Source organism: Oncorhynchus kisutch, linkage group LG2, assembly GCF_002021735.2.
Source record: "Oncorhynchus kisutch isolate 150728-3 linkage group LG2, Okis_V2, whole genome shotgun sequence".
Lineage (NCBI taxonomy): Eukaryota > Metazoa > Chordata > Actinopteri > Salmoniformes > Salmonidae > Oncorhynchus > Oncorhynchus kisutch.
Genome location: NC_034175.2, coordinates 63,814,748 through 63,839,298, shown reverse-complemented (window position 1 = coordinate 63,839,298; position 24,551 = coordinate 63,814,748). Strand labels below are relative to the sequence as shown.

The 24,551-nt window shown below is 46.6% G+C and overlaps 1 protein-coding gene across 2 annotated transcripts in view; it reads left to right on the top strand.

Annotated features, from left to right (window-relative positions):
• LOC109904914 (collagen alpha-1(IV) chain-like) overlaps nucleotides 1-24,551 on the top strand; it is an 81,446-nt gene that overhangs the window by 41,447 nt on the left and 15,448 nt on the right. For both annotated transcript variants that reach the window (XM_031799773.1, XM_031799778.1), the window contains exons 2-37: nucleotides 630-689; nucleotides 10,442-10,531; nucleotides 10,733-10,777; nucleotides 13,477-13,521; nucleotides 13,625-13,687; nucleotides 13,912-13,965; nucleotides 14,182-14,208; nucleotides 14,669-14,743; nucleotides 14,968-15,030; nucleotides 15,201-15,236; nucleotides 15,472-15,510; nucleotides 15,744-15,848; nucleotides 16,081-16,116; nucleotides 16,245-16,304; nucleotides 16,414-16,449; nucleotides 16,927-16,971; nucleotides 17,055-17,087; nucleotides 17,308-17,368; nucleotides 17,493-17,528; nucleotides 17,625-17,771; nucleotides 17,919-18,005; nucleotides 18,305-18,388; nucleotides 18,627-18,697; nucleotides 19,877-20,068; nucleotides 20,255-20,423; nucleotides 20,525-20,617; nucleotides 20,891-21,093; nucleotides 21,188-21,620; nucleotides 21,806-21,895; nucleotides 21,993-22,145; nucleotides 22,787-22,885; nucleotides 23,114-23,203; nucleotides 23,320-23,459; nucleotides 23,701-23,827; nucleotides 24,063-24,143; nucleotides 24,304-24,402. In XM_031799773.1, coding sequence (XP_031655633.1) covers nucleotides 630-689; nucleotides 10,442-10,531; nucleotides 10,733-10,777; nucleotides 13,477-13,521; nucleotides 13,625-13,687; nucleotides 13,912-13,965; nucleotides 14,182-14,208; nucleotides 14,669-14,743; nucleotides 14,968-15,030; nucleotides 15,201-15,236; nucleotides 15,472-15,510; nucleotides 15,744-15,848; nucleotides 16,081-16,116; nucleotides 16,245-16,304; nucleotides 16,414-16,449; nucleotides 16,927-16,971; nucleotides 17,055-17,087; nucleotides 17,308-17,368; nucleotides 17,493-17,528; nucleotides 17,625-17,771; nucleotides 17,919-18,005; nucleotides 18,305-18,388; nucleotides 18,627-18,697; nucleotides 19,877-20,068; nucleotides 20,255-20,423; nucleotides 20,525-20,617; nucleotides 20,891-21,093; nucleotides 21,188-21,620; nucleotides 21,806-21,895; nucleotides 21,993-22,145; nucleotides 22,787-22,885; nucleotides 23,114-23,203; nucleotides 23,320-23,459; nucleotides 23,701-23,827; nucleotides 24,063-24,143; nucleotides 24,304-24,402 — 3,367 coding nt within the window. The remainder of the gene's footprint in view (nucleotides 1-629; nucleotides 690-10,441; nucleotides 10,532-10,732; nucleotides 10,778-13,476; nucleotides 13,522-13,624; nucleotides 13,688-13,911; nucleotides 13,966-14,181; nucleotides 14,209-14,668; nucleotides 14,744-14,967; nucleotides 15,031-15,200; nucleotides 15,237-15,471; nucleotides 15,511-15,743; nucleotides 15,849-16,080; nucleotides 16,117-16,244; nucleotides 16,305-16,413; nucleotides 16,450-16,926; nucleotides 16,972-17,054; nucleotides 17,088-17,307; nucleotides 17,369-17,492; nucleotides 17,529-17,624; nucleotides 17,772-17,918; nucleotides 18,006-18,304; nucleotides 18,389-18,626; nucleotides 18,698-19,876; nucleotides 20,069-20,254; nucleotides 20,424-20,524; nucleotides 20,618-20,890; nucleotides 21,094-21,187; nucleotides 21,621-21,805; nucleotides 21,896-21,992; nucleotides 22,146-22,786; nucleotides 22,886-23,113; nucleotides 23,204-23,319; nucleotides 23,460-23,700; nucleotides 23,828-24,062; nucleotides 24,144-24,303; nucleotides 24,403-24,551) is intronic.

The following is a 24,551-nucleotide window of genomic DNA, read 5'->3' as shown; positions in this document are numbered from 1 at the left end:
AGGGGAGTGAGAGGGGAGGGAGGGGGAGGCGAGGGAGAAGAGGGAAGGGGAGAGAGAATAGGGAAGGGGAGTGAGAGGGGATGGAAGGGGAGGGGGAGGCGAGGGAGAAGAAGGAAGGGAAGGGAGAGGGAAGGGAGAGGGAATGGAAGGGGAGGGGAGGGAGAGGGGATCCTGTTGAGAGAGTAGTGAGGCCAGCTGGTAAATTGTAATTTTGGTAACTCCCTTGTAGGATTGCTTCAGGAGAGCTGCCACATAACTGAAAAGCAAATGACAGCAGTTAACACCACCTTTATCTCCTGAACTGATCAAATGAATGATCCTGGTTCACACTGTGTGTGTATGTGTGTCTGTTAGCATGTCGGTGTTTGTTGTTTGTAGCCTCTCTGACATGGGCAGATAAATCAGAAAGCGTTGGAATACTAGGGGCGATTATGTTGCCCTCTGGTGTAAAATGCTGTCTCAGTCTGTACTTGGTTACTGAGGTCTATGTAAGGACTGTAATATGGACTTTCTCTCTCTCTCTCTCTCTCTCTCTCTCTCTCTCTCTCTCTCTCTCTCTCTCTCTCTCTCTCTCTCTCTCTCTCTCTCTCTCTCTCTCTCTCTCTCTCTCTCTCTCTCTCTCTCTCTAGGGGTGCTCTGGGTCATCATGTGAAGGGAAATGTGACTGCAGTGGAGTGAAAGGAGCAAAGGTGAGCATTCTATCCAGCAGTTCCTCATCAGTTTCATATTGGTTGTCTTCTCTCGCTTTTCTTCACGTTGTGTCTCACTCTTTCACCTACTCTCTAAAAGATCCCCACCAAGAAACTACAGATGTAGTCAGATGGAAATGATGTAAATATATCACTAGCCACTTTAAACAATGCTACCTTATATAATGTTACTTACCCTACATTATTCATCTCATATGCATACGTATATACTGTACTCTATATCATCGACTGTATCCTTATGTAATACATGTATCACTAGCCACTTTAACTATGCCACTTTGTTTACATACTCATCTCATATGTATATACTGTACTCGATACCATCTACTGTATCTTGCCTATGCTGCTCTGTACCATCACTCATTCATATATCCTTATGTACATATTCTTTATCCCCTTTACACTGTGTATAAGACAGTAGTTTTGGAATTGTTATTTAGATTACTTGTTGGTTATTACTGCATTGTCGGAACTAGAAGCACAAGCATTTCGCTACACTCGCATTAACATCTGCTAACCATGTGTATGTGACAAATAAAATTTGATTTTGATTTGATTTGATTTGTACAACTTCAAAACAGTCCAGAATCCCTGATAGGCTCAAAGGGGCGTAGCAGAGCGTGGTTTGTGGGTTCCAGGTTAGGGGTCAGGGGTCAGCCCAGTGGGACTTAGTAGTCCTGGCTGTAAAACGAAGGAGCAGAGGGCCAACACGGAGCAGGGATCAGGATGGAGACGGACTGGAATCAGGAGCATGTCCGGACACACAGCTGGGCTGAGAGCGCATTCCCACCAGACCAAACCCACCAGACCAAACATCTCTAATCCAGTCTTGAAACAGTAATGCACTGTAAAAGTAAATCCAGCAATCATGCAGTGTTTCTAATTGTGGTTAAAAGTTTCCAAGAAGATCTACAGACCTTTGTTATCTTCCAGTAACAAGGACACAATGAGAGCAGCACCTTCTCAGGGAGCTCAGAAAACAACAATTGCATTGCTACTTTATGTGTATTTTCTCACACATATTAGAACCTAGCAACAGTGTCTTATCTACTCTGTGTTCAAGAAACAGTAGCCAGACAGAGATTGTCCACAGAGGACTACTGTGTGCTGTGTGTTCTCTGGAGCCAGGCCTGTACTGACTGACTGACAGGCTGAGTCTGGTGAGGTCATACCTCACGTCTCAATCTCTGTTGAAAGGTGTTGAAGACTGGCAAATCAACCGCTGTTTCAACTCTCCATGCATATGTTCACTATGATGATGCCACTTCCTGTCGCCCACGACGGCCGTTCTGTTCCCTTGGCAACCAGCCCGTGTCCTGGTTCCCATGGCCCAGACCGTTATGTTGGTGAGCTTTAGGAATGGAGGGATGGAGGTAGAAGAAAGAGGCAGCAGGGCGAGAGAGTAAAGGCATCAGCTTTCCATTCAAAACAGTTCAGAACAGTCCATGTATTATGATTACATTTTGTGACGTTTTTGTTCATTTTGGTTTTCGATAAGGCATTTTAAACGTCTACGCTCCTTTGTGTTTGCTGTGATTCAATGAGAAACAAATTATATTCATGCAACAACAACAACAAAAAATCACTTGAGAAACACAAAACATCTTAGTTAGATGTAAGATTGAGCGACTAAGATCTTTTCTACAAAAACGTCAGAATGAATGGCAGATTTCTTGAGTTATCTTAGATTCATTCGGACTATTTTGAGGAAGTGTAGATGGATAAACTGTACTATTGACACTTTTGTCTCGATTTTCAAGCGTAGGTCGTATAAGGGAGTGTGGTCAGCCGACCTGAAGCATGCTGACGCCTTAAGAAAGACAGACATACACAAAAAGGGCTCCAAATACCACATTTTCCCCACGCCTCCTCTCCCTTCTAGTTCCTTGTCTTTCACTCTTGGCAGCTCAGAATTGTAGTTCAATGGGCAAGAGCCAATGATTTATACAGTTGAAGTCAGAAGTTTACATACACTTAAGTTGGAGTCATTACATTTTGTTTTTCAACCACTCCACAAATTTCTTGTTAACAAACTATAGTTTTGGCAAGTCGGTTAGGACATCTACTTTGTGCATGACACAAGTAATTGTTTACAGACAGATTATTTCACTCATAATTCACTGTGTCACAATTCCAGTGGGTCAGAAGTTTACATACACTAGGTTGACTGTGCCTTTAACAGCTTGGAAAATTCCCGAAAATGATGTCATGGCTTTAGAAGCTTCTAATAGGCTAATTGACCTCATTTGAGTCAATTGGAGGTGTCCCTGTGGATGTATTTCAAGACCTACCTTCAAACTCAGTGCCTCTTTGCTTGACATCATGGGAAAATCAAAAGAAATCAGCCAAGACCTCAGAAAAAAAAGTTGTAGACCTCCACAAGTCTGGTTCATCCTTGGGAGCAATTTCCAAACGCCAGAAGGTACCACATTAATCTGTACAAACATGCAAGTATAAACACCATGGGACCACACAGCCGTCATACCGCTCAGGAAGGAGCCGTGTTCTGTCTCCTAGAGATGAACGTACTTTGGCACGATAAGTGCAAATCAATCCCAGAACAACAGCAAAGGACCTTGTGAAGATGCTGGGGGAAACAGGTACAAAAGTATCTATATCCACAGTAAACAAGTCCTATATCGACATAACCTGAAAGACCGCTCAGCAAGGAAGAAGCCACTGCTCCAAAACCGCCATAAAAAAGCCAGACTACAGTTTGCAACTGCACATGAGGACAAAGATCATACTTTTTGGAGAAATGTCCTCTGGTCTGATGAAACAAAAATAGAACTGTTTGGCCACAATGACCATTGTTATGTTTGGATGCAAAAGGGCGAAGCTTGCAAGCCGAAGAACACCATCCCAAACGTGAAGCACGGGGGTGGCAGCATCCTGTTGTGGGGGTGCTTTGCTGCAGGAGGGACTGGTGCACGTCACAAAATAGATGGCATCATGAGAAGGAAAATTATGTGGATATATTGAAGCAACATCTCAAGACATCAGTCAGGAAGTTAAAGCTTGGTCGCAAATGGGTCTTCCAAATGGACAATGACCCCAAGCATACTTCCAAAGTTGTGGCAAAATGGCTTTTGTGTCATTTAGTCACGTTTATTGTTTTGTATTTCAGTGTTCATTTTTTATTAAACATTATGGAGACTTACCACGCTGCGCATTGGTCCTCCGATCCTTCTCGCTACTGCTCAGAAGAAGAGGAGGACGAGATCCATTACAGAAACACCCACCTCTACCTAAAATGCACACACGTAACATAAAGACAACCCCGCACTTCCTAAATATAGGGAAGCTCATTAAACCAAACAACAGAAACACAGGTGAAACTAATAAGACAAAACAAACAGACAAACGAAAAAGGGATCGGTTGCGGCTAGTAGGATGGTGACTACGACCGCCGAGCACTGCCCGAACAGGCAGGGGAGCCAACTTCGGCGGAATTCGTGACAGTACCCCCCCCCCCCCCTGATGCACGGCTCCCGCAGCGCGCCGCCACCGGCCTCGAGGACGACCCGGAGGGCGAAGCGCCGCCGGCAGCGCCGGACAGGTGGGAGACTCCGGTAGCGCTGGACAGGTGGGAGCACCTGTGGGGAGGAGACAGAGAGACCGCCTAGTGCAGGGGGCTGCCACCGGAGGGCTGGTACATAGAGGTGGCACCGGATAGACCGAACCGTGAAGGCGCACTGGAGCTCTTGAGCACCGAGCCTGCCCAACCTTACCTGATTGAATGCTACCCGTAGCCAGGCCAGTGTGGCGAGGTGCAATAGCCCGCACTGGGCTGTGCTGGCGAACCGGGGACACCATGCGTAAGGCTGGTGCCATGTACACCGGCCAGAGGAGACGCACTGGAGACCAGATGCGCTGAGCCGGCTTCATGGCACCTGGCTCGATGCCCACTCTAGCCCGGCCGATACGAGGCGCTGCAATGTACCGCACCGGGCTATGCACACGCACTGGGGACACCATGCGCTCCACCGCATAACACGGTGCCTGCTTGGTCCCTCTCGCTCTCCAGTAAGCATGGGAAGTTGGCGCAGGTCTCCTACCTGCCTTCGCCACACTCCCCGTGTGCTCCCCCCAATACATTTTTGGGGCTGCCTCTCGGGCTTCCTGCCGTGCTGCCGTGCTGCCTCCTCATACCACCACCACCTTTCGCTGCCTCCAGCTCAGCCTTGGGGCGGTGATACTTTCCAGCCTGTGCCCAGGGTCCCTTGCCGTCCAGAATCTCCTCCCATGTCCAGGAGTCCTGAGATCGCTGCTGCTGCCCGTTACCACGCTGTTTGGTCCTTTGATGGTGGGTGTTTCTGTAACGAACCTCGTCCTCCTCTTCTGAGGAGGAGAAGCGAGAAGGATCGGGGGACCAAAACGCAGCGTTTTAATTGTCCATAATGTTTATTTTAAAACATAAACTGAACACTACGAAATACAAAACAATAAACTTGAAATGAACGAAACAGTCCCGTGTGGTACGAACACTAACACGGAAGACAAACAACCACAACTCAAAAGTGAAACCAGGCTACCTAAGTATGATTCTCAATCAGGGACAACGATTGACAGCTGCCTCTGATTGAGAACCATACTAGGCCGAACACAGAAATCCCAAATGATAGAAAAACGAACATAGACAACCCACCCAACTCACGCCCTGACCATACTAAAACAAAGATATAATAACAGAACTAAGGTAGGAACGTGACACAAATAATAATTGAGTGAGTGTAAACTTCTGACCCACTGGGAATGTGATGAAATAAATCAAATCTGAAATAAATCATTCTCTCTATTATTATTCTGACATTTCACATTAAACCAGTCTCCAAAACAGGTTCAAATAAAGTGGTGATCCTAACTGACCAAAGACAGGGAAGTTTTACTAGGACTAAATGTCAGGGTTTAAAACGGAGTTTAAATGTATTTGGCTAAAGTGTATGTAAACTTCCCACTTCAACTGTATATACAGTGCATTCGGAAAGTATTCAGACCCCTTGACTTTTTCCACATTTTGTTACTTTACAGCCTTATTCCAAAATGTATGAAATAGTTTTTCCCCTCATTAATCTACACACAATACCCCATAATGACTATGCAAAAACAGGTCTCCAAAAATGTTTGCAAATGTATTAAAAATAAAATAAAATTCAGACCATTTACTTAGTACTTTATTGAAGCACCTTTGGCAGCGATTACAGCCTACAGTCTTCTTGGGAATGACTCTACAAGCTTGGTACACCTGTATTTGTGGAGTTTCTCCGATTCTTCTCTGCAGATCATCTCAAACTCTGTCAGGTTGGATGGATAGCGTTGCTGCACACCTATTTTCAGGTCTCTCCAGAGATGTTCGATCAGGTTCAAGTACGGTCTCTTGCTGGGCCACTCAAGGACATTCAGAGACTTGTCCCAAAGCCACTCCTGTGTTGTCTTGGCTGTGTGCGTAGGGTCGTAGTCTGAGGTCCTGAGCACTTTGGAGCAGGTTTTTTATCAAGGATCTCTATACTTTGATCTGTTAATCCTTCCCTCGAACTTGACTAGTCTCCCAGTGCCTGCTGCTGAAAAACATCCCCACAGCATGATGCTGCCACCACGATGCTTCATGGTAGGAATGGTATTGGCCAGGTGATGAGTGGTCCCTGGTTTCCTCCAGACATGACACTTGGAATTCAGGCCAAAGAGTCCAATCTTGGGTTCATCAGACCAGAGAATTTTGTTTCTCATTGTCATGTCATGTGCCTTTTACTGAAGAGTGGCTTCTGTCTGGCCACTACTATAAAGGCCTGATTGGTAGAGTGCTACAGAGATGGTTGTCCTTCTGGAAGGTTCTCCCATCTCCACAGAGGAACTCTGGAGCTCTGTCAGAGTGACCATCAGGTTCTTGGTCACATCCCTGGCCAAGGCCCTTCTCCCCAGATTGCTCAGTTTGACCAGGCGGCCAGCTCTAGGAAGAGTCTTGATGGTTCCAAACTTCTTCATTTTAAGAATGATGGAGGCCACTGTGTTCTTGGGGACCTTCAATGCTGCAGATATTGTTTGGTACCTTTCCCCAGATCTGTGCCTCGACACAATACTGTCTCGGAGCAATTACAATTCCTTCAACCTCATGGCTTGTTTTTTTCTCTGACATCACGGTCAACGGTGGGACCTTATATAGACAGGTATGTGCCTTTCCAAATCATGTCCAATCAATTGAATTTACGACAGGTGGACTCCAATCAAGTTGTAGAAACATCTCAAGGATGATCAATGGAAACAGGATGCACCTGAGCTAAATTTCGAGTTTCATAGCAAAGGGTTTGAATGCTTATGTAAATAAGGTATTTATAAATACCAACCTGTTTTTGCTTTGTCATTATGGGGTTTTGTGTGTAGATTGATGAGGATTTTAAAAATCTAATCCATTTTAGAATACGGCTTTAACGTAACAAATATGGAAAAAGTGAAGGGGTCTGAATACTTTCAGAATGCACTGTACACCAAATGATCTGTAGGGGGCGCTGTGTTGAAGCCACATTGCCTTCATCTTGGCACTCCGCCACCGTTGTAAAAAAATAAAGCTATAGACATGTATTTGTTAATATGTACATTATTTTTTGCCATATGTATTCTATTACAAACACCTTACTGCATACGTATACATTATATTATGTCATCTAAACATACAAACAAAACATTTTATAATATTTAAAACATTTTCCTTAAGGTATAAACAAAAAAATACTTAAATACATGTCATTTTGTCCATGAAACATTTAATAGAACAACTGTAGAATTTCATTTGGAGGGCCTCTCCTACTGAGGAGTGCCAATATGGTTCACTTGTGGCTTCAAAATCACTCAGCGGACAATACATAGCAACCGCTAACCAGGGATAATATACATTGTTGGTCAGAGCAGACCACTCTGGCCTGAGAAAGGACTGTGGCTCCATCTGGTGGCAGATAGATGGAACACATGAAGCAATCAGCTATTACTGTCTCATTAATCCTCTTCATAAACTCAGAAAAAAAGTAACGTCCTCTCACTGTCAACTGTGTTTATTTTCAGCAAACTTAACTTGTTTAAATATTTGTATGAACATAAGATTCAACAGCTGAGACATAAACGGAACCAGTTCCACAGACATTTGACTAACAGAAATGGAATAATGTGTCCCTGAACAAAGGGGGGATCAAAAATAAAAGTAACAGTCAGTATCTGGTGTGGCCACCAGCTGCATTAAGTACTGCAGTGCATCTCCTCCTCGTGGACTGCACCAGACTTGCCTGTTCTTGCTGTGAGATGTTACCCCACTCTTCCACTAAGGCACCTGCAAGTTCCCAGACATTTCTGGTGTGGCCCTAACCTTCACCCTCCGATCCAACAGGTCTCAGACGTGCTCAATGGGATTGATATCCGGGCTCATCACTGGCCATTCCTGACATTCCTGTCTTGCAGGAAATTACACACATAATGAGCAGTATTGCTGGTGGCATTGTCATGCTGGAGGGTCATGTCAGGATGAGCCTGCAGGAAGGGTACCACATGAGGGAGGAGGATGTCTTCCCTGTAACGCACAGGGTTGAGATTGCCTGCATTGATAACAAGCTCAGTGCGATGATGCTGTGGCACACTGCCCCAGACCATGACGGACCCCCCGCTCCAGAGTACAGGCCACGGTATAAAGCTCATTCCTCCAACAATAAACGTGAATCCGACCATCACCCCTGGTGAGACAAAACCGTGACTCGTCAGTGAAGAGCACTTTTTGCCAGTCCTGTCTGGTCCAGCAACGGTGGGTTTGCGCCCATAGGCAACATTGTTGCCAGAGATGTCTGGTGAGGACCTTCCTTACAACAGGCCTACAAGCCCTCAGTCCAGCCTCTCTCAGCCTATTGCGGACAGTCTGAGCACTGATGAGGGATTGTGCGTTCCTGGTGTAACTCGGGCAGTTGTTGTTGCCATCCTGTACCTGTCCCGCAGGTGTGATGTTCGGATGTACCGATCCTGTGCAAGTGTGTTACATGCCACTGCGAGGATGATCAGCTGTCCGTCCTGTCTACCTGTAGCTCTGTCTTAGGCGTCTCACAGTACGGACATTGCAATTTATATCCCTGGCCACATCTGTAGTCCTCATGCCTCCTTGCAGCATGCCTAAGGCACGTTCACGCAGATGAGCAGGGACCCTGGGCCTCTTTCTGTTGGTGTTTTTCAGAGTCAGTAGAAAGGCCTCTTTAGTGTCCTATGTTTTCATAACTGCGACCTTAATTGCCTACCATCTGTAAGCTGTTAGTGTCTTAACGACCGTTCCACAGGTGCATGTTCATTAATCATTTATGGTTCAATGAACAAGCATGGGAAACAGTGTTTAAACCCTTTACAAGGAAGTTATTTGGATTTTTACAAATTATCTTTGAAAGACAGGGTCCTGAAACAGGGACGTGAGTTTTTATACAGTACTGGTCAGAAGTTTGGACACACCTACTCATTCAAGGGTTTTTCTTTTTTTGTACTATTTTCTACATTGTAGGATAATAGTTAAGACATCAAAACTATGAAGTAACACATATAGAATGATGTAGTAACCAAAAAAGTGTTAAAGTAGCCACCCTTTGCCTTGATGACAGCTTTGCACACTCATCCCAAACCATCTCAATTGTGTTGAGGTCAGATTGTGGAGGCCAGGTCATCTGATGCAGCACTCCATCACTCTCCTTCTTGGTCAAATAGCCCTTACACAGCCTGGAGGTGTGGTGGGTTATTGTCCTGTTGAAAAACAAATGATAGTCCCACTAAGTGCAAACCAGATGGGATGGCATATCGCTGCAGAATGCTGTGGTAGCCATGCTCATTAAGTGTGCTTTGAATTCTAAATAAATCACAGATCATCAGCAATTCAACCATGAAGGCCTGATTCACACAGTCTCCTCTGAACAGTTGATGTTGAGTTGTGTCTGTTACTTGAACTCTGTGAAGCATTTATTTGGGCTGCAATTTCTGAGGCTGGTAACGCTAATGAACTTATCCTCTGCAGCAGAAGTAACTCTGGGTCTTCCTTTCCTGTGGCGGTCCTCATGAGAGCCAGTTTCATCATTGCTCTTGATGGTTTTTGCGACTGCACTTGAAGAAACTTTTAAAGTTCTTGAAATGTTCCAAATTGACTGACCTTCATGTCTTAAAGTAATGATGGACTGTCGTTTCTCTGTGCTTATTTGAGCTGTTCTTGCCATAATATGGACTTGGTCTTTTACCAAATAGGGCTATCTTCTGTATACCACCCCTACATTGTCACAACACAACCGATTGGCTCAAACATATTAAGAAAGAAAGAAATGAACAAATGAACTTTTAACAAGGCACACCTGTTAATTAATATGCATTCCAGATAACTACCTCATGAAACTGGTTGAGAGCGTGTGCAAATTTGTCATCAAGCCAAAGGGTGGCTACTTTGAGAATCTCAAATGTTAAATATATTTTGTTTAATACTTTTTTGGTTACTACATGATTCCATATGTGTTATTTCATGGTTTTGATGTCTTCACTATTATTACGTAGAAATTAGTAAAAATAAGACACTTTTGGCTGGTACTGTGTGTATATATATATATATATATATATATATATATATATATATATATTTTTTAGGATGCTAAACCTAACCATAATGTTGAAAAACACAAAACTGACCAGCCTCTGTGGTAACTTCACCCAACTCTGTTTAACTATTGTTGTGTCTCCTGTAGGGTGAGCGTGGATTTCCTGGTCTCCAAGGCAACATGGGGTTCCCGGGCATGCAGGGCCATGAGGGACCCGCAGGGCCGATGGGCCCTAAGGTGAGTGACAGCTCCAGACCCCACCCCCTTCACAGTATCACCCACCCACTAAGATACCCTACTTGGGAGAGCACAATAATGACAATTACCATGATTATAACAGATATTTATTTTTTTAAATCACAAAAAATAAGTCATGTCACGACTACATCTTCTCTATGTCACCTTAATATCACTTCAATGTCACTTGTCTCTTCCCAGGGAGAGTATGGCGAGTCGGGGACTCCCGGGATGAAAGGAACACGTGTGAGTATAATAATGCTATCAGAGAAGACCCCACCTGGTCTGGAAACCAGTGTCTACTTTCTTGTAGCATTTTAGCTTTTGTTTGGACCACCTTTCCAACAATGCAGAGTTAAAGATTAAGTAGAAATAAATAAAACATATGGAATAAATAGACAGTGAATAACGAATAACAATATTGAATAAAAATAACATGACTATATACAGGAAGTACCAGTACTGAGTCGATGTGCAGGGGTACGATGTAATTGAGGTAGCTACAGTATGTACATATAGGTAGGGGTAAAGTGACTAGGCAACATGAAATATAATAGACAGTAGCAGCAGGGTATGTAGTGAGTGTGAAAATGTGTGTGTGAGTGTGTGTGTGTGTGGTGTCCGTATCTACGTGTGTACATGTTATTTGTGTGTGGGCGTATGTAGCGTGTGTGTATGTTTGTGTTGGGGTATCAGTGTAAGAATCCGTGAGTGTGTGGGTAGAATCCAGTGTGTGTGCATAGAGTCAGTGCAGGAGAGTCAGTGCAGGAGCGTTAGTGCAGGAGAGTTAGAGCAGCAGAGTCCGTGCAGGAGAGTCAGTGCAGGAGAGTCAGTGCAGGAGCGTTAGAGCAGGAGAGTCAGTGCAGGAGAGTCAGTGCAGGAGAGTTAGAGCAGGAGAGTCAGTGCAGGAGAGTTAGAGCAGGAGCGTTAGAGCAGGAGAGTTAGAGCAGGAGAGTCAGTGCAGGAGCGTTAGAGCAGGAGAGTCAGTGCAGGAGAGTTAGAGCAGGAGAGTTAGTGTAGGAGAGCTAGAGCAGGAGAGCTAGAGCAGGAGAGCTAGAGCAGGAGCGTTAGAGCAGGAGAGTTAGAGCAGGAGAGTTAGAGCAGGAGAGATAGAGCAGGAGAGATAGAGCAGGAGAGATAGAGCAGGAGAGTTAGAGCAGGAGAGATAGAGCAGGAGAGATAGAGCAGGAGAGATAGAGCAGGAGAGTTAGAGCAGGAGCGTTAGAGCAGGAGAGTCAGTGCAGGAGAGTTAGAGCAGGAGAGTCAGTGCAGGAGCGTTAGAGCAGGAGAGTCAGTGCAGGAGAGTCAGTGCAGGAGCGTTAGAGCAGGAGAGTTAGAGCAGGAGAGTTAGAGCAGGAGAGTCAGTGCAGGAGCGTTAGAGCAGGAGAGTTAGAGCAGGAGAGTTAGAGCAGGAGAGTCAGTGCAGGAGCGTTAGAGCAGGAGAGTTAGAGCAGGAGAGTTAGAGCAGGAGAGTTAGAGCAGGAGCGTTAGAGCAGGAGAGTTAGAGCAGGAGAGTTAGAGCAGGAGAGATAGAGCAGGAGAGTTAGAGCAGGAGAGATAGAGCAGGAGAGTTAGAGCAGGAGAGATAGAGCAGGAGAGTTAGAGCAGGAGAGTTAGAGCAGGAGAGTTAGAGCAGGAGAGTTAGAGCAGGAGAGTTAGAGCAGGAGAGTTAGAGCAGGAGAGATAGAGCAGGAGAGTTAGAGCAGGAGAGATAGAGCAGGAGAGTATAGAGCAGGAGAGTTAGAGCAGGAGAGTTAGAGCAGGAGAGTTAGAGCAGGAGAGTTAGAGCAGGAGAGTTAGAGCAGGAGAGTCAGTGCAGGAGCGTTAGAGCAGGAGAGTTAGAGCAGGAGAGTTAGAGCAGGAGAGTTAGAGCAGGAGAGTCAGTGCAGGAGCGTTAGAGCAGGAGAGTTAGAGCAGGAGAGTTAGAGCAGGAGAGTCAGTGCAGGAGAGTCAGTGCAGGAGAGTTAGAGCAGGAGAGTCAGTGCAGGAGCGTTAGAGCAGCAGAGTCCGTGCAGGAGAGTCAGTGCAGGAGAGTCAGTGCAGGAGCGTTAGAGCAGGAGAGTCAGTGCAGGAGAGTTAGAGCAGGAGAGTTAGTGCAGGAGAGTTAGAGTAGGAGAGTTAGAGCAGGAGAGATAGAGCAGGAGAGTTAGTGCAGGAGAGCTAGAGCAGGAGAGTTAGAGTAGGAGAGTTAGAGCAGGAGAGATAGAGTAGGAGAGTTAGAGCAGGAGAGTTAGAGTAGGAGAGTTAGAGCAGGAGAGATAGAGCAGGAGAGTTAGAGTAGGAGAGTTAGAGCAGGAGAGTTAGAGCAGGAGAGTTAGAGCAGGAGAGTTAGAGCAGGAGAGATAGAGCAGGAGAGTTAGAGCAGGAGAGATAGAGCAGGAGAGATAGAGCAGGAGAGTCAGTGCAGGAGAGATAGAGCAGGAGAGTTAGAGCAGGAGAGATAGAGCAGGAGAGATAGAGCAGGAGAGTCAGTGCAGGAGAGTCAGTGCAGGAGAGATAGAGCAGGAGAGTTAGAGCAGGAGAGATAGAGCAGGAGAGATAGAGCAGGAGAGTCAGTGCAGGAGAGTCAGTGCAGGAGAGTCAGTGCAGGAGAGTCAGTGCAAAAAAGGGTCAATGCAGGTAGTCTGGCTATTCATTTGATTAGCTATTTGGTTGTTTTGTGTAGCAGTCTTCTGGCTTGGGGGTAGAAGGTGTTCAGGGTCCTGTTGGTTCCAGATTTGGTGCAATAATACCGCTTGCCGTGCGGTAGCAGAGAGAAGAGTCTATGGCTTGGGTGGCTGACAATTGTCATTTTTTGGGGCCTTACTCTGACACCGCCTGGTATAGAGGTCTACCATAATACAGCTGTATGATGTCATTCTACCTTCTTATTGGAATGTATTCAAAGTGGATCTGCTAAATTTATCAAATGTAAATTATGTTTGTAATGATGTGATGTGTTGCAGGGTCCTAATGGTTTGCCAGGCTTCCCAGGAAACCCAGGGCTTCCGGTACGCTCTAATGTCTCTGTAAACCACCAGTTACCCTTACATGCCTCGTTCCCTTCCACACAAATGTCTTACCTGTGTGTGTGTCCTCGCCTCTCCCCCACAGGGCATCCCTGGACAAGACGGCCCTCCTGGATCGCAGGGTATCCCAGGGTGCAATGGAACAAAGGTGAGCGTTCTGCTTAGCATCAACTCTCTGCTGTTACACACCTGTGTAGCACCAACTACTTACTGTTATCACCTGTCACCAAGCCATGCTCTCAACCCATCCTCAGTCCAAGCTGACATCTCTCTCTCTCTCTCTCTCTCTCTCTCTCTCTCTCTCTCTCTCTCTCTCTCTCTCTCTCTCTCTCTCTCTCTCTCTCTCTCTCTCTCTGCGTGTCTGTGTTCCAGGGAGATCGAGGGACAGACGGACAGTCTGGGTTCCCTGGTCTGCAGGGTCCTCCTGTAAGTACGCTTTGTCATCAACACAGCCAACATGGTTTCATGTTTTCTTCAACACTGCCACACACTTAACCTTATACCAGCATTTCATACTAGACCTACTAGACCTATATTAATTAACAAAACAAAAGACACGAGACTGGAATATGTTATAAAGATTCATAAAATGTATTTATTATTCAATCAGGATGAGATTTACAACTCTATCTCTCTCCTCAGGGTATCCCCGGACTTATGGGAATGAAAGTAAGTAAAAACTGAGGACTTTTAATAGCTAAATAAATGCTATACTAGTCAGTGATTAAATGTATATTGAGGCATGTGTATGGTTTAGAAAACAGCCCTTCTGTGTGTAGTGTATCATTCTCTAACCTGTCTCTCTCTCTCCCCCCCTCTCCGCCTTCCCCTTTCTCTCCCCCGCTCTCTCTCCCTCTCTCTCTCCCCCCACTCTCTCTCTCCCTCTCCATTTCCTCTTCCCCTCTTTCTCTCTCTCGTTCTCTCTATCCATCTCTCTCTTTCTCTCCCTCTCTCTCTTCCCCCCCCCTCTCTCTCTCCCCTCTCTCTCTCTCCCTCTCTCTCCCCTTCCCCTCTCTCTCTCTCTCTCTCTCTCTCTCTCTCTCTCTCGCTCTCGCTCTCGCTCTCCCTCACTCTCCCCCCGCTCTCTCTCTCCCCTTCCTCTCTGTCTGTCTGTCTGTCTGTCTCCCAGGGAGATGCAGGTGGTGTTATTGGAGTCATCCCACTGAAAGGAGATAAAGGATTCCCTGGAACACCTGGTTTACTGGTGTGTGTGTGTGTGTGTGTGTGTGTGCGTGTGTGTGTGTGTGTGTGTGTGTGTGTGTGTGTGTGTGTGTGTGTGTGTGTGTGTGTGTGTGTGTGTGTGTGTGTGTGTGTGTGTGTGTGTGTGTGTGTGTGTGTGTGTGTGTGCGTGCGTGCGTATGTGAGTATGTCAGTGTGTGTATTTGTGATTGAGTGACATACACAATATTCCTCTTATCTTTCCCACAGGGTCCCAATGGCCCCTCGGGGCCTGAAGGCCCACCAGGAAACCAGGGATCAGATGGACCCAGAGTGAGTGACCAGATTAACACAAGATCACTTACACTATAGCTTAGACTGGTTCTCAAATGATACCCTATGGCTATGAATGTTAGCATTAGCATCATATTAGCATGGCTGTGTTTGATTGGATTTTTCTAGGTCTTTGAACACTGACTGATTGTATTCTTCCTTCCCTTTAGGGTTTCCCTGGCCCACCTGGCCCCAAAGGAGAAAAGGTAAGCTGGTCAATGATCTGCCGATAATAGCTTAACATTAACCTACATTAGATGTTGTTGTTCATCCAATCAGATTACTCTCAGTCATGACATCTCAGTAGTGATGTACAATCAGATCTTTCCTGGTTGTGATGTCTCAATAGTGATGTCCAGTCAGATCTTTCCTATTTGTAACGTCTCAATAGTGATGTCCAGTCATATGTCTCTCAGAAATTACGTTTGTTTTCTCTCTCAGGGGGACAGGCTGTCTTTCCAGAGTGAGAAGGGAGACAAGGTGAGACATGCACACTTTCGTGTTCATAACAGCTTTATAAAGGGTTTATAAGCAGCAATATATAGAAAATAAACCATTAGTAACAGTTATAACTCCCTTCACCTTTGAGGGACAGATTTGGTCCCCATCTCCCTTCACCTCTTCTTCTTCCACAACAAAGCCCTCTCCATTGTATACAGTTTTCTTTGTACTTGTTTCTGATCCGTACCCCTGGTATTTTCCTCTCCTGATAGGGACAACAAGGGTTCCGTGGCCCACCTGGCCCCCCTGGCCCCCCCGGACCTCCGTCACAGGAAGCGGGAGGAAATGCGGTTTTAAATTACCTCCCAGGACCACCGGTACCCAGCTCCTCATAATCAATGACAAAAATAGACAATGATGACCTACTTTGGCCTAAGCCCTTGACTCCTTCACGGAGCATAGGCCACTGACGAATGTCCTCAATCTCACTGTGTTAACAAATCTATGATTATCAATGGATGGGTGGATGGATGGATAAATGAATGAATGGATGGATGAAAGGAAAGTAGGCCAACCTCCTCACTGAAGGTGTTTGTGTCTGTCCAACAGGGTCAGAGAGGAGATACAGGAGACAGAGGAGAGAAAGTGAGTGTTTTACTTATTTTCAAGTCCAACATTCATCTACATGCAATGACATTACAGTACATCAAACCAATACTGAACTGTGTTTTGATGGCCACTATAAGTAACATTGATGTCATTTTTGTTTGCAGGGTTTTTGCATTCCACATCTAAACGGGGTCAAGGGTGAACAAGGGCTACCAGGACCAAGGGTGAGTGACGATGATCACTTCAATTTCATTACATTTGCTTTTATTGAAGAAAAACTAAAACATTATTTGCTTTCCTGGTAGAACTGAATTTCTGTGTATTTGATTTCAGGGAAAACCTGGCAAAGATGGAGAAAATGGATTTAAGGTATAAAATCATACACGTCTACACCTAGCCTACTTCCTCTTTCTTATATTCTCACTGTCTCTCATCACCCCTTACCTCTCTCTCTCTCTCTCTCTCTCTGTCTCTGTCTCTGTCTCTGTCTCTCTCTCTGTCTCTCTCTCTGTCTCTGTCTCTGCCTCTCTCTCTCTCTCTCTCTGTCTCTCTCTCTCTGTCTCTGTCTCGCTCTCGCTCTCGCTCTCTCTCTCTCTCTCTCTCTCTGTATGTGTCTCTGTCTCTCTCTCTCTCTCTCTCTGTCTCTGTCTCTGTCTCTGTCTCTGTCTCTGTCTCTGTCTCTGTCTCTGTCTCTGTCTCTGTCTCTGTCGCTGTCGCTGTCTCTCTCTCTCTCTCTCTCTGTCTCTGTCTCTCTCTCTCTCTCTCTCTCTAGTAGTTTTATCTCAATAGTTCAGTTGTGTTCGATGTCTTTGTCCTGATCATTGTGATGTGTCTGTTGTCATACAGGGAGAGAGAGGCTTTCCTGGTGGCCCTGGATACCATGGAACACCGGTAACTGCATAAACATGTACCTGTCATCTGCTTTTTTATAGCAATGCTGAGGCTAATGAAATGGACATCTCTCTGTGTTTTAGGGTGAAAAGGGAGAGAGAGGCCCTCCAGCAAATGTAAGTACTGTATACTCTCTCTCTGTAGTCTTGCTTATTGCTCTGAGCACCTCATTTATTGAACTTTCAGATGCAATTTGTTTTTGGTCCACCAGATGCCGCCATACACTCTTTATAATGAGAGTAACATGCTCAGCACTATTATTGAAAGTATAGTCATTTATTCGTTTTCTATGCAGGGGGATGAACTTTGATGAACTTGTGATTTCTGTGATTTTAGGGTGATGGTGCTCCTGGCTCTCCTGGACCCCCTGGCCTCCCAGGCTTGCAAGGAGAAAGAGGTACACCCCTTTATAAACTACAGCTGTTTAGTTCATCATTTGACTAGTATCCAAAGAAGAAGTCCTTCTAAGTGTCTATGTAGGCCTCCTAGACCAACTCTGAACATGCTCCTTTATCTGACAGGTTTCCCTGGTATTCAAGGAGCTCTGGGCCTACCAGGTAAGAAGAAACGGTCATATTTTATGTCCTCTCTGTCATGTATTTCTTTAGTTGACATCCCCATACCTCACTGTGTCCCTCTGTGGTATATTTTAGGCAGGCACATTGAGGGACCCCCCGGAGAGAAGGGCCGGCCAGGAGAGGTCGGTCAGAAGGGAGACAGAGGTGCAGAAGGGGAGTCTCTCAGAGGAAAGCCTGGACAAGATGGGCTTGTAGGACACCCTGGTCCTCCCGGACCCCCTGGTAGGTGTGGTTACACATTCATAGTGTAACCTTTGACATTTGTCATTGTGGAGTCATTTAGCTGATTATACGTTTAGGTCTTTTAGGTCACTCAGTGTTGTCTAGGCAGTCTCTCACCTGTGTGTGTGTGTTGCACTATGTGTATAGGGGATGAGCCATGTGATCCGGCCCTTGAAAAGGGCCCACCTGGGCCCCCCGGCCCACCTGGACTACAGGGGGAGTTAGGACAGAAAGGTACGGCGGGGAGGGGGGGGGGGGGGGGGGGGTGGGACAATCACTCTTATCAGTCTCTGATGTTCTGTCCAATCACAATGTATATTATATGCGCTCTCTCCCCCTTTCTCTTTCCCTCTCACTTTTATCACCACGAAACTCGGTAGTGCTCACATACTGATTACATACATTACGTAACATTATCACTTATTACAAGATATTACCATTCCACATAGTACAGCTCAGATTCACTTCAAGGCATCCATCGTATCCCACCTACCTGTTTGTCTGATATAACTTGTATAGTGATGTACCTCCAGGTGATCAGGGAGACACGTGTGTGCAGTGCGAAGCCTTCGGCCCAACTGGACTCCCTGGCCCCCAGGGGCCCAAAGGACTGCAAGGTGAGCTGACAAGAGATACCCCCACACTACTGACTGAATCATAGCTGGAGATAAACACATGCAACTGAAATCTTTGTCTCACTGATTTACATTAATGATTGGCACTAAAATGATGTTCCACATCTTCAGCATGTATCTCAGGTTAGGATCCTAGGGCCTATATTCATCCACCTCCACACTATTTCCTATGAGATGGTGTTTTTGTATTGGACTGAGAAGTGTTGTTCGTCCCCTGTAGGTTATCCTGGAGCGGCAGGCAGTAAAGGAGACAAGGGTGTGCCTGGACCTGCTGGGCTTGATGGAAGCCCTGTGAGTAATCTTCATCACATCATCACTCACTCTTCTAATAGAACCTGAAGAAGACATGCTGCATCACTGTAGCTCCATAAAGACCACTGTGGTTGACATGCTGCATCACTGTAGCTCCAAAAAGACCACTGGGGTGGACATGCTGCATCACTGTAGCTCCATAAAGACCACTGTGGTTGACATGCTGCATCACTGTAGCTCCATAAAGACCACTATGGTGGACATGCTGCATCACTGTAGCTCCAAAAAGACTACTATGGTGGACATGCTGCATCACTGTAGCTCCATAAAGACCACTGTGGTGGACATGCTGCATCATTGTAGCTCCATAAAGACCACTATGGTGGACATGCTGCATCATTGTAGCTCCATAAAGACCACTATGGTGGACATGCTGCATCATTGTAGCTCCATAAAGACCACTATGTTGGACATGCTGCATCATTGTAGCTCCATAAAGACCACTATGGTGGACACGCTGCATCATTGTAGCTCCATAAAGACCACTATGTTGGACATGCTGCATCATTGTAGCTCCATAAAGACCACTATGGTGGACACGCTGCATCATTGTAGCTCCATAAAGACCACTATGTTGGACATGCTGCATCATTGTAGCTCCATAAAGACCACTATGGTGGACACGCTGCATCATTGTAGCTCCATAAAGACCACTATGGTGGACACGCTGCATCATTGTAGCTCCATAAAGACCACTATGGTGGACACGCTGCATCATTGTAGCTCCATAAAGACCACTATGTTGGACATGCTGCATCATTGTAGCTCCATAAAGACCACTATGGTGGACACGCTGCATCATTGTAGCTCCATAAAGACCACTATGGTGGACACGCTGCATCACTGTAGCTCCATAAAGACCACTATGGTGGACACGCTGCATCACTGTAGCTCCATAAAGACCACTATGGTGGACATGCTGCATCATTGTAGCTCCATAAAGACCACTATGGTGGACATGCTGCATCACTGTAGCTCCATAAAGACCACTATGTTGGACATGCTGCATCACTGTAGCTCCATAAAGACCACTATGGTGGACATGCTGCATCACTGGCCATCCACTTGTCATGACTATGTACTGGATGTTTGTTCAGTAGTTTTCTTCCAATAAAAGAGATTGTTGATTGACCCTGCTATTTCCTCTCCTCTCCCCAGGGTAATTCAGGTACTCCTGGGTTGGTAGGTGCTCCAGGAGCCCATGGTGAACCTGGCGACATCTACCTGGCTCCAGGGCTGAAGGGGGACAAAGGTCTGCCTGGTTTCGTTGGCACACGAGGTCTACCTGGTGTAGATGGACTGCCAGGGAAAGAAGGACTAGCAGGCCTGCCTGGATCCAAAGGAGAACCTGTATGTGTGTGTGTGTGTGTGTGTGTGTGTGTGTGTGTGTGTGTGTGTGTGTGTGTGTGTGTGTGTGTGTGTGTGCATGTGTGCATGTGTGCATGTTAGCGAGCACTAGAAGGCTTCTAAAACATGTGTTCAGACAGTACTACAGTCAGTCAGTCATCCATCTCTGTCTCTGATCTCTTCTTGCAGGCCAGAGAGGGCATCAAGGGGGACCGTGGTCTCGATGGGGACCCTGGTTTCTCTGGACCCCCAGGAGAGAGGGGTCCTCCTGGGGTACCAGGGTTTGGCCGGCCGGGGGAGCCTGGAGAGAAGGGTACATCTGGTCAACAAGGCCGACTTGGAATCCCTGGACAACCAGGTGGGTACAGGCTACAGCTACAAACACACTCAAAAGAACACACACTTGTTAGGTAAAAGGAGCCTAAATGATGATGTGCATATGCTCTCTCTGCCTCTCAGGAGTGAAAGGTGAACCAGGTAAAGATGTGAGCTCACCTGGACCCCAGGGCTCCCCCGGACCTCGAGGACAATCTGGCATCCCTGGACTACAAGGTGAGGGTCATCTTATTGGTATTGATCTGACATCCCTGGACTACAAGGAGCTTATTATTATTGATCTGACATCCCTGGACTAGAAGGAGTTTATTATTATTGATCTGACATACCTGGACTACAAGGTGTGGGTCAGCTTATTGGTATTGTTCTGACATACCTGGACTACAAGGTGAGGGTCAGCTTATCGGTATTGATCTGGTTTATGGTAGGCTATGGTCCTGCTTGGTCCTGCATAGTGCATCGTGAACATCTTCTCCGTCCTGACCCCAGGTGACAGAGGACTTCAGGGAGACCCTGGAATGCCAGGATTCCCCGGACAGAAAGGTGACTCAGGTGTCCCCGGCATTGGATTCCCAGGAATACCCGGGCCTAAAGGATACTCTGGAGCTCCAGGAGCCCCTGGGTTGCCAGGAGAGCCTGGGAGATCTGGACAGGATGGTTTCTCTGGAAAACCAGGCACACCTGGTCCAAAGGTGTGTGTTCCTATGTCTGTGTCTTTGCTTCACTTTCTATTGTTTCAAACTCCATCAATCAAACAATCAACCAATCTTCTTCTGCCCTCTCTAGGGTGAGCCAGGTCGGGGTCTACCTGGTCCTAAAGGTTCTCAGGGCCCTCCTGGAGAGACAGGTTTTCATGGAGATAAAGGCAACGTTGGTCCAACTGGTATTCCTGGACAAGAGGGACACACAGGACCACCTGGAGCTCAGGGAATTCAAGGTGACCCTGGCCCCCCTGGTCAGCATGGTGGCACTGGACCCCCTGGACCCCCTGGATCAGGGGAACCTGGGGCCCCTGGACCAGTAGGACCCCCTGGAGAGCCAGGCCCCTTTGGTCATGAAGGTGTGAAAGGAGATAAGGGCTTCCCTGGCTCTCCTGGTCTGGACATGCCCGGCCCCCAGGGAGAGAAGGGAGACTCAGGATTCCCTGGACTGTCTGGATCAAAAGGGTTGCCAGGAAGACCTGGCCCGGCTGGCAGAGACGGATTCCCCGGAGACCCAGGTGAGACAGATCTCAGAACAGTGTAGGAGGTCTGATGTAACTGGAAAGAAATTAACACTCATTGACTGGACTGGTCTGGGTTCATTTTCGTTGAATTTAAGGAGAATTTGGTGACAACCTTTGTAATGTATAATCATCAATATTTTCATATTCTATTTATTTGTTGATGTGTGTGTGTTCCCCAGGCCTCAAGGGAGAGATGGGAGTCATGGGAACGCCTGGAACACCAGGATATCAGGGTTCTGCTGGGAGCCCTGGAACTCCTGGACAGAGAGGTGGGTAGAGTAGAACTGCTGCCTCTGTACTACCAGACTACCCATCAGTGTGTTTTGCACCACTATACTATAGCATCTCATCTCTTCTCTCTCTCAGGCAACCCGGGTGTCTCTGGGCCTAGGGGGGAGTTTGGTGAGCCTGGACCCAAAGGAGAGAGGGGAGAGCAGGGTCTGCAGGGTCCTCCTGGCAACATGAGTGAGCTGAACATGGGGTCCATGAAGGGACAGAAAGGAGACAGCGGAGACCCAGGTATACAAAATGAACATGCCCCATACAACAGCACTGTATCCTATATCCTACTGCACTATATCCTACATCCTACTGCACTGTATCCTACATCGTACTGCACTATAGCCTACATCCTACTGCACTATATCCTACATCCTACTGCATTGTATCCTACATCGTACTGCACTGTAGCCTACATCCTACTGCACTGTATCCTACAGCCTACTGCACTGTATCCTACATCCTACTGCACTGTATCCTACATCCTACTGCACTATATCCTACATCCTACTGCACTGGATCCTACAGCCTACTGCACTGTATCCTACATCCTACTGCACTATATCATACATCGTACTGCACTGTATCCTACATCCTACTGCACTGTATCCTACATCCTACTGCACTGTATGCTACATCCTACTGCACTGTAGCCTACATCGTACTGCACTGTATCCTACATCGTACGGCACTGTAGCCTACATCCTACTGCACTGTATCCTACATCCTACTGCACTATATCCTACATCCTACTGCACAGTATCCTACATCCTACTGCACAGTATCCTACATTATACTGCACTGTATGTCTGTCAGGTGGTCTGTTTTAAACAGGAACTGGGAATTGTTTAGGTACGCTAAATCCCACTTTTTCCCATTAGGTGACCCTGGACACACCGGAGAGAAGGGTTATCCTGGACAGGCCGGAGTACCTGGTATGCCAGGAAAGGATGGAGAGCCCGGTACACCTGGTCAACCAGGTTAGTCACCTATGTAGGCTTCGCCATACCCCTCTGTTTATTGTAAATGCCCCACACATAGGCAGGATTTAATAGGATCTCAATGGTTACAAACCTGTATACTACCTGGTATGAAATGTTGTACTGTCTTGCACAATGTATAATATGCTAGTGGATAGTATTTGGGACACAGTCAATGTGATGATTAAATGACACCCTCTCTGAAACGTTATGATTCTTGTTTCTCAGGTGAGAAAGGAGACACAGGTGTTCCTGGTGAGCCCGGCAGTACTGGCTATCCTGGAAACAAAGGAAGCATTGGAGAAATGGGATATCCAGGTAAGAAAACAACACACAATCCACTCACTGAGAGGAATCATCCTTTATATCGAACATCCGCTGTGGTGTGGATGGTTAGACTGGTTCTAACCGGATTGTCATGTATGGTTCTATAGGTTCTGTGGGTCCGAAGGGTGCTAAAGGCATTGTGGGCACAACGGGTCACCCAGGGTTCCTGGGTACAGAGGGGGTGAAAGGAGACAAGGGAACAGTCGGTTTGCCAGGTGTCGGAGTGCCAGGACCTCCTGGAGAGAAGGTGATTCAAAACCCCTTTTAGTCTCTCTGAGAGCTGGCTCCATGAAGGTCTCACACAACCAAGGTTTGTTGTCTGTGTCTTCATGGATGGTGCTAGCTAGCTTCGGTGTATGCTTTTTTTCATTGCAATTGTGCCACTAACTGTCTCTCTTTTTCAATCAATACACTGTATCTACCATTTTCCTCACATTTTCCCACTCTCTTTCTCTCCCTCCATCCCTCTCTTTTTTTTTCTCTCTCAGGGTCAGTTGGGTCTAACTGGTTTCCCTGGTAACGCAGGAGAGAAGGGTCAGAAGGGAGGAATGGGAGTCCCCGGGATGCCAGGAACACCAGGAACAAAGGGAGACACTGGTTACATTGGTCACCCAGGTGAGGTTCCTGTCTCCATGATGACAACTGCCCCTCCTTTGACCTGACTGATTGATTAAATTTGGAGTTTAAAAAAGACAAGACACGATTAGAATATATGTTGGCCAAGGGAATAACACTTGAGCGTATTATTTCCTATATCAACCAGGTTTTCTCGATCATCTCACAAACCCAGAACATTACTTTTTGCTTGACAACCTCTAGTCTAACCGAAGGTGCGTGCTGTGTTGTGCAGGTCAGCCGGGTCGGCCAGGAGAGAAAGGTGTCGGTGGGCTGCCCGGGTCAACAGGAGAGCCAGGTCAAACAGGTCGACCAGGTAAGGAACACATGGAGCACAGTAACAATGCCCCAGGTACCATTGGTTCCTGTTAGTGCAGTATGACAGCTAGTCATGAAGCTTGGACTAATTTACCATGCTGTAGCTACTGCACCACAGCGGGTCGAGACACACACTCAGGTAACCTATTGTTTCCCAGGTGAGCCTGGTCTGCAGGGTCCCCCAGGTCCGACTGGAGAGAAAGGAGAGTCAGGAGTGGACGGCATTCCTGGATCATCAGGAGACAGAGGAGACCAAGGTGAGTGACCTCTCCTGACCTTTAGGATACAGTCAGGAATGTTCAGCCTATGAAACCACATGTAAAGCACGTACTTTATGATCTGTGTTATATTTCTATTCACCCAACTCTTGACTATGTCTCCAAATCAACTCATGCACTGTGCATCT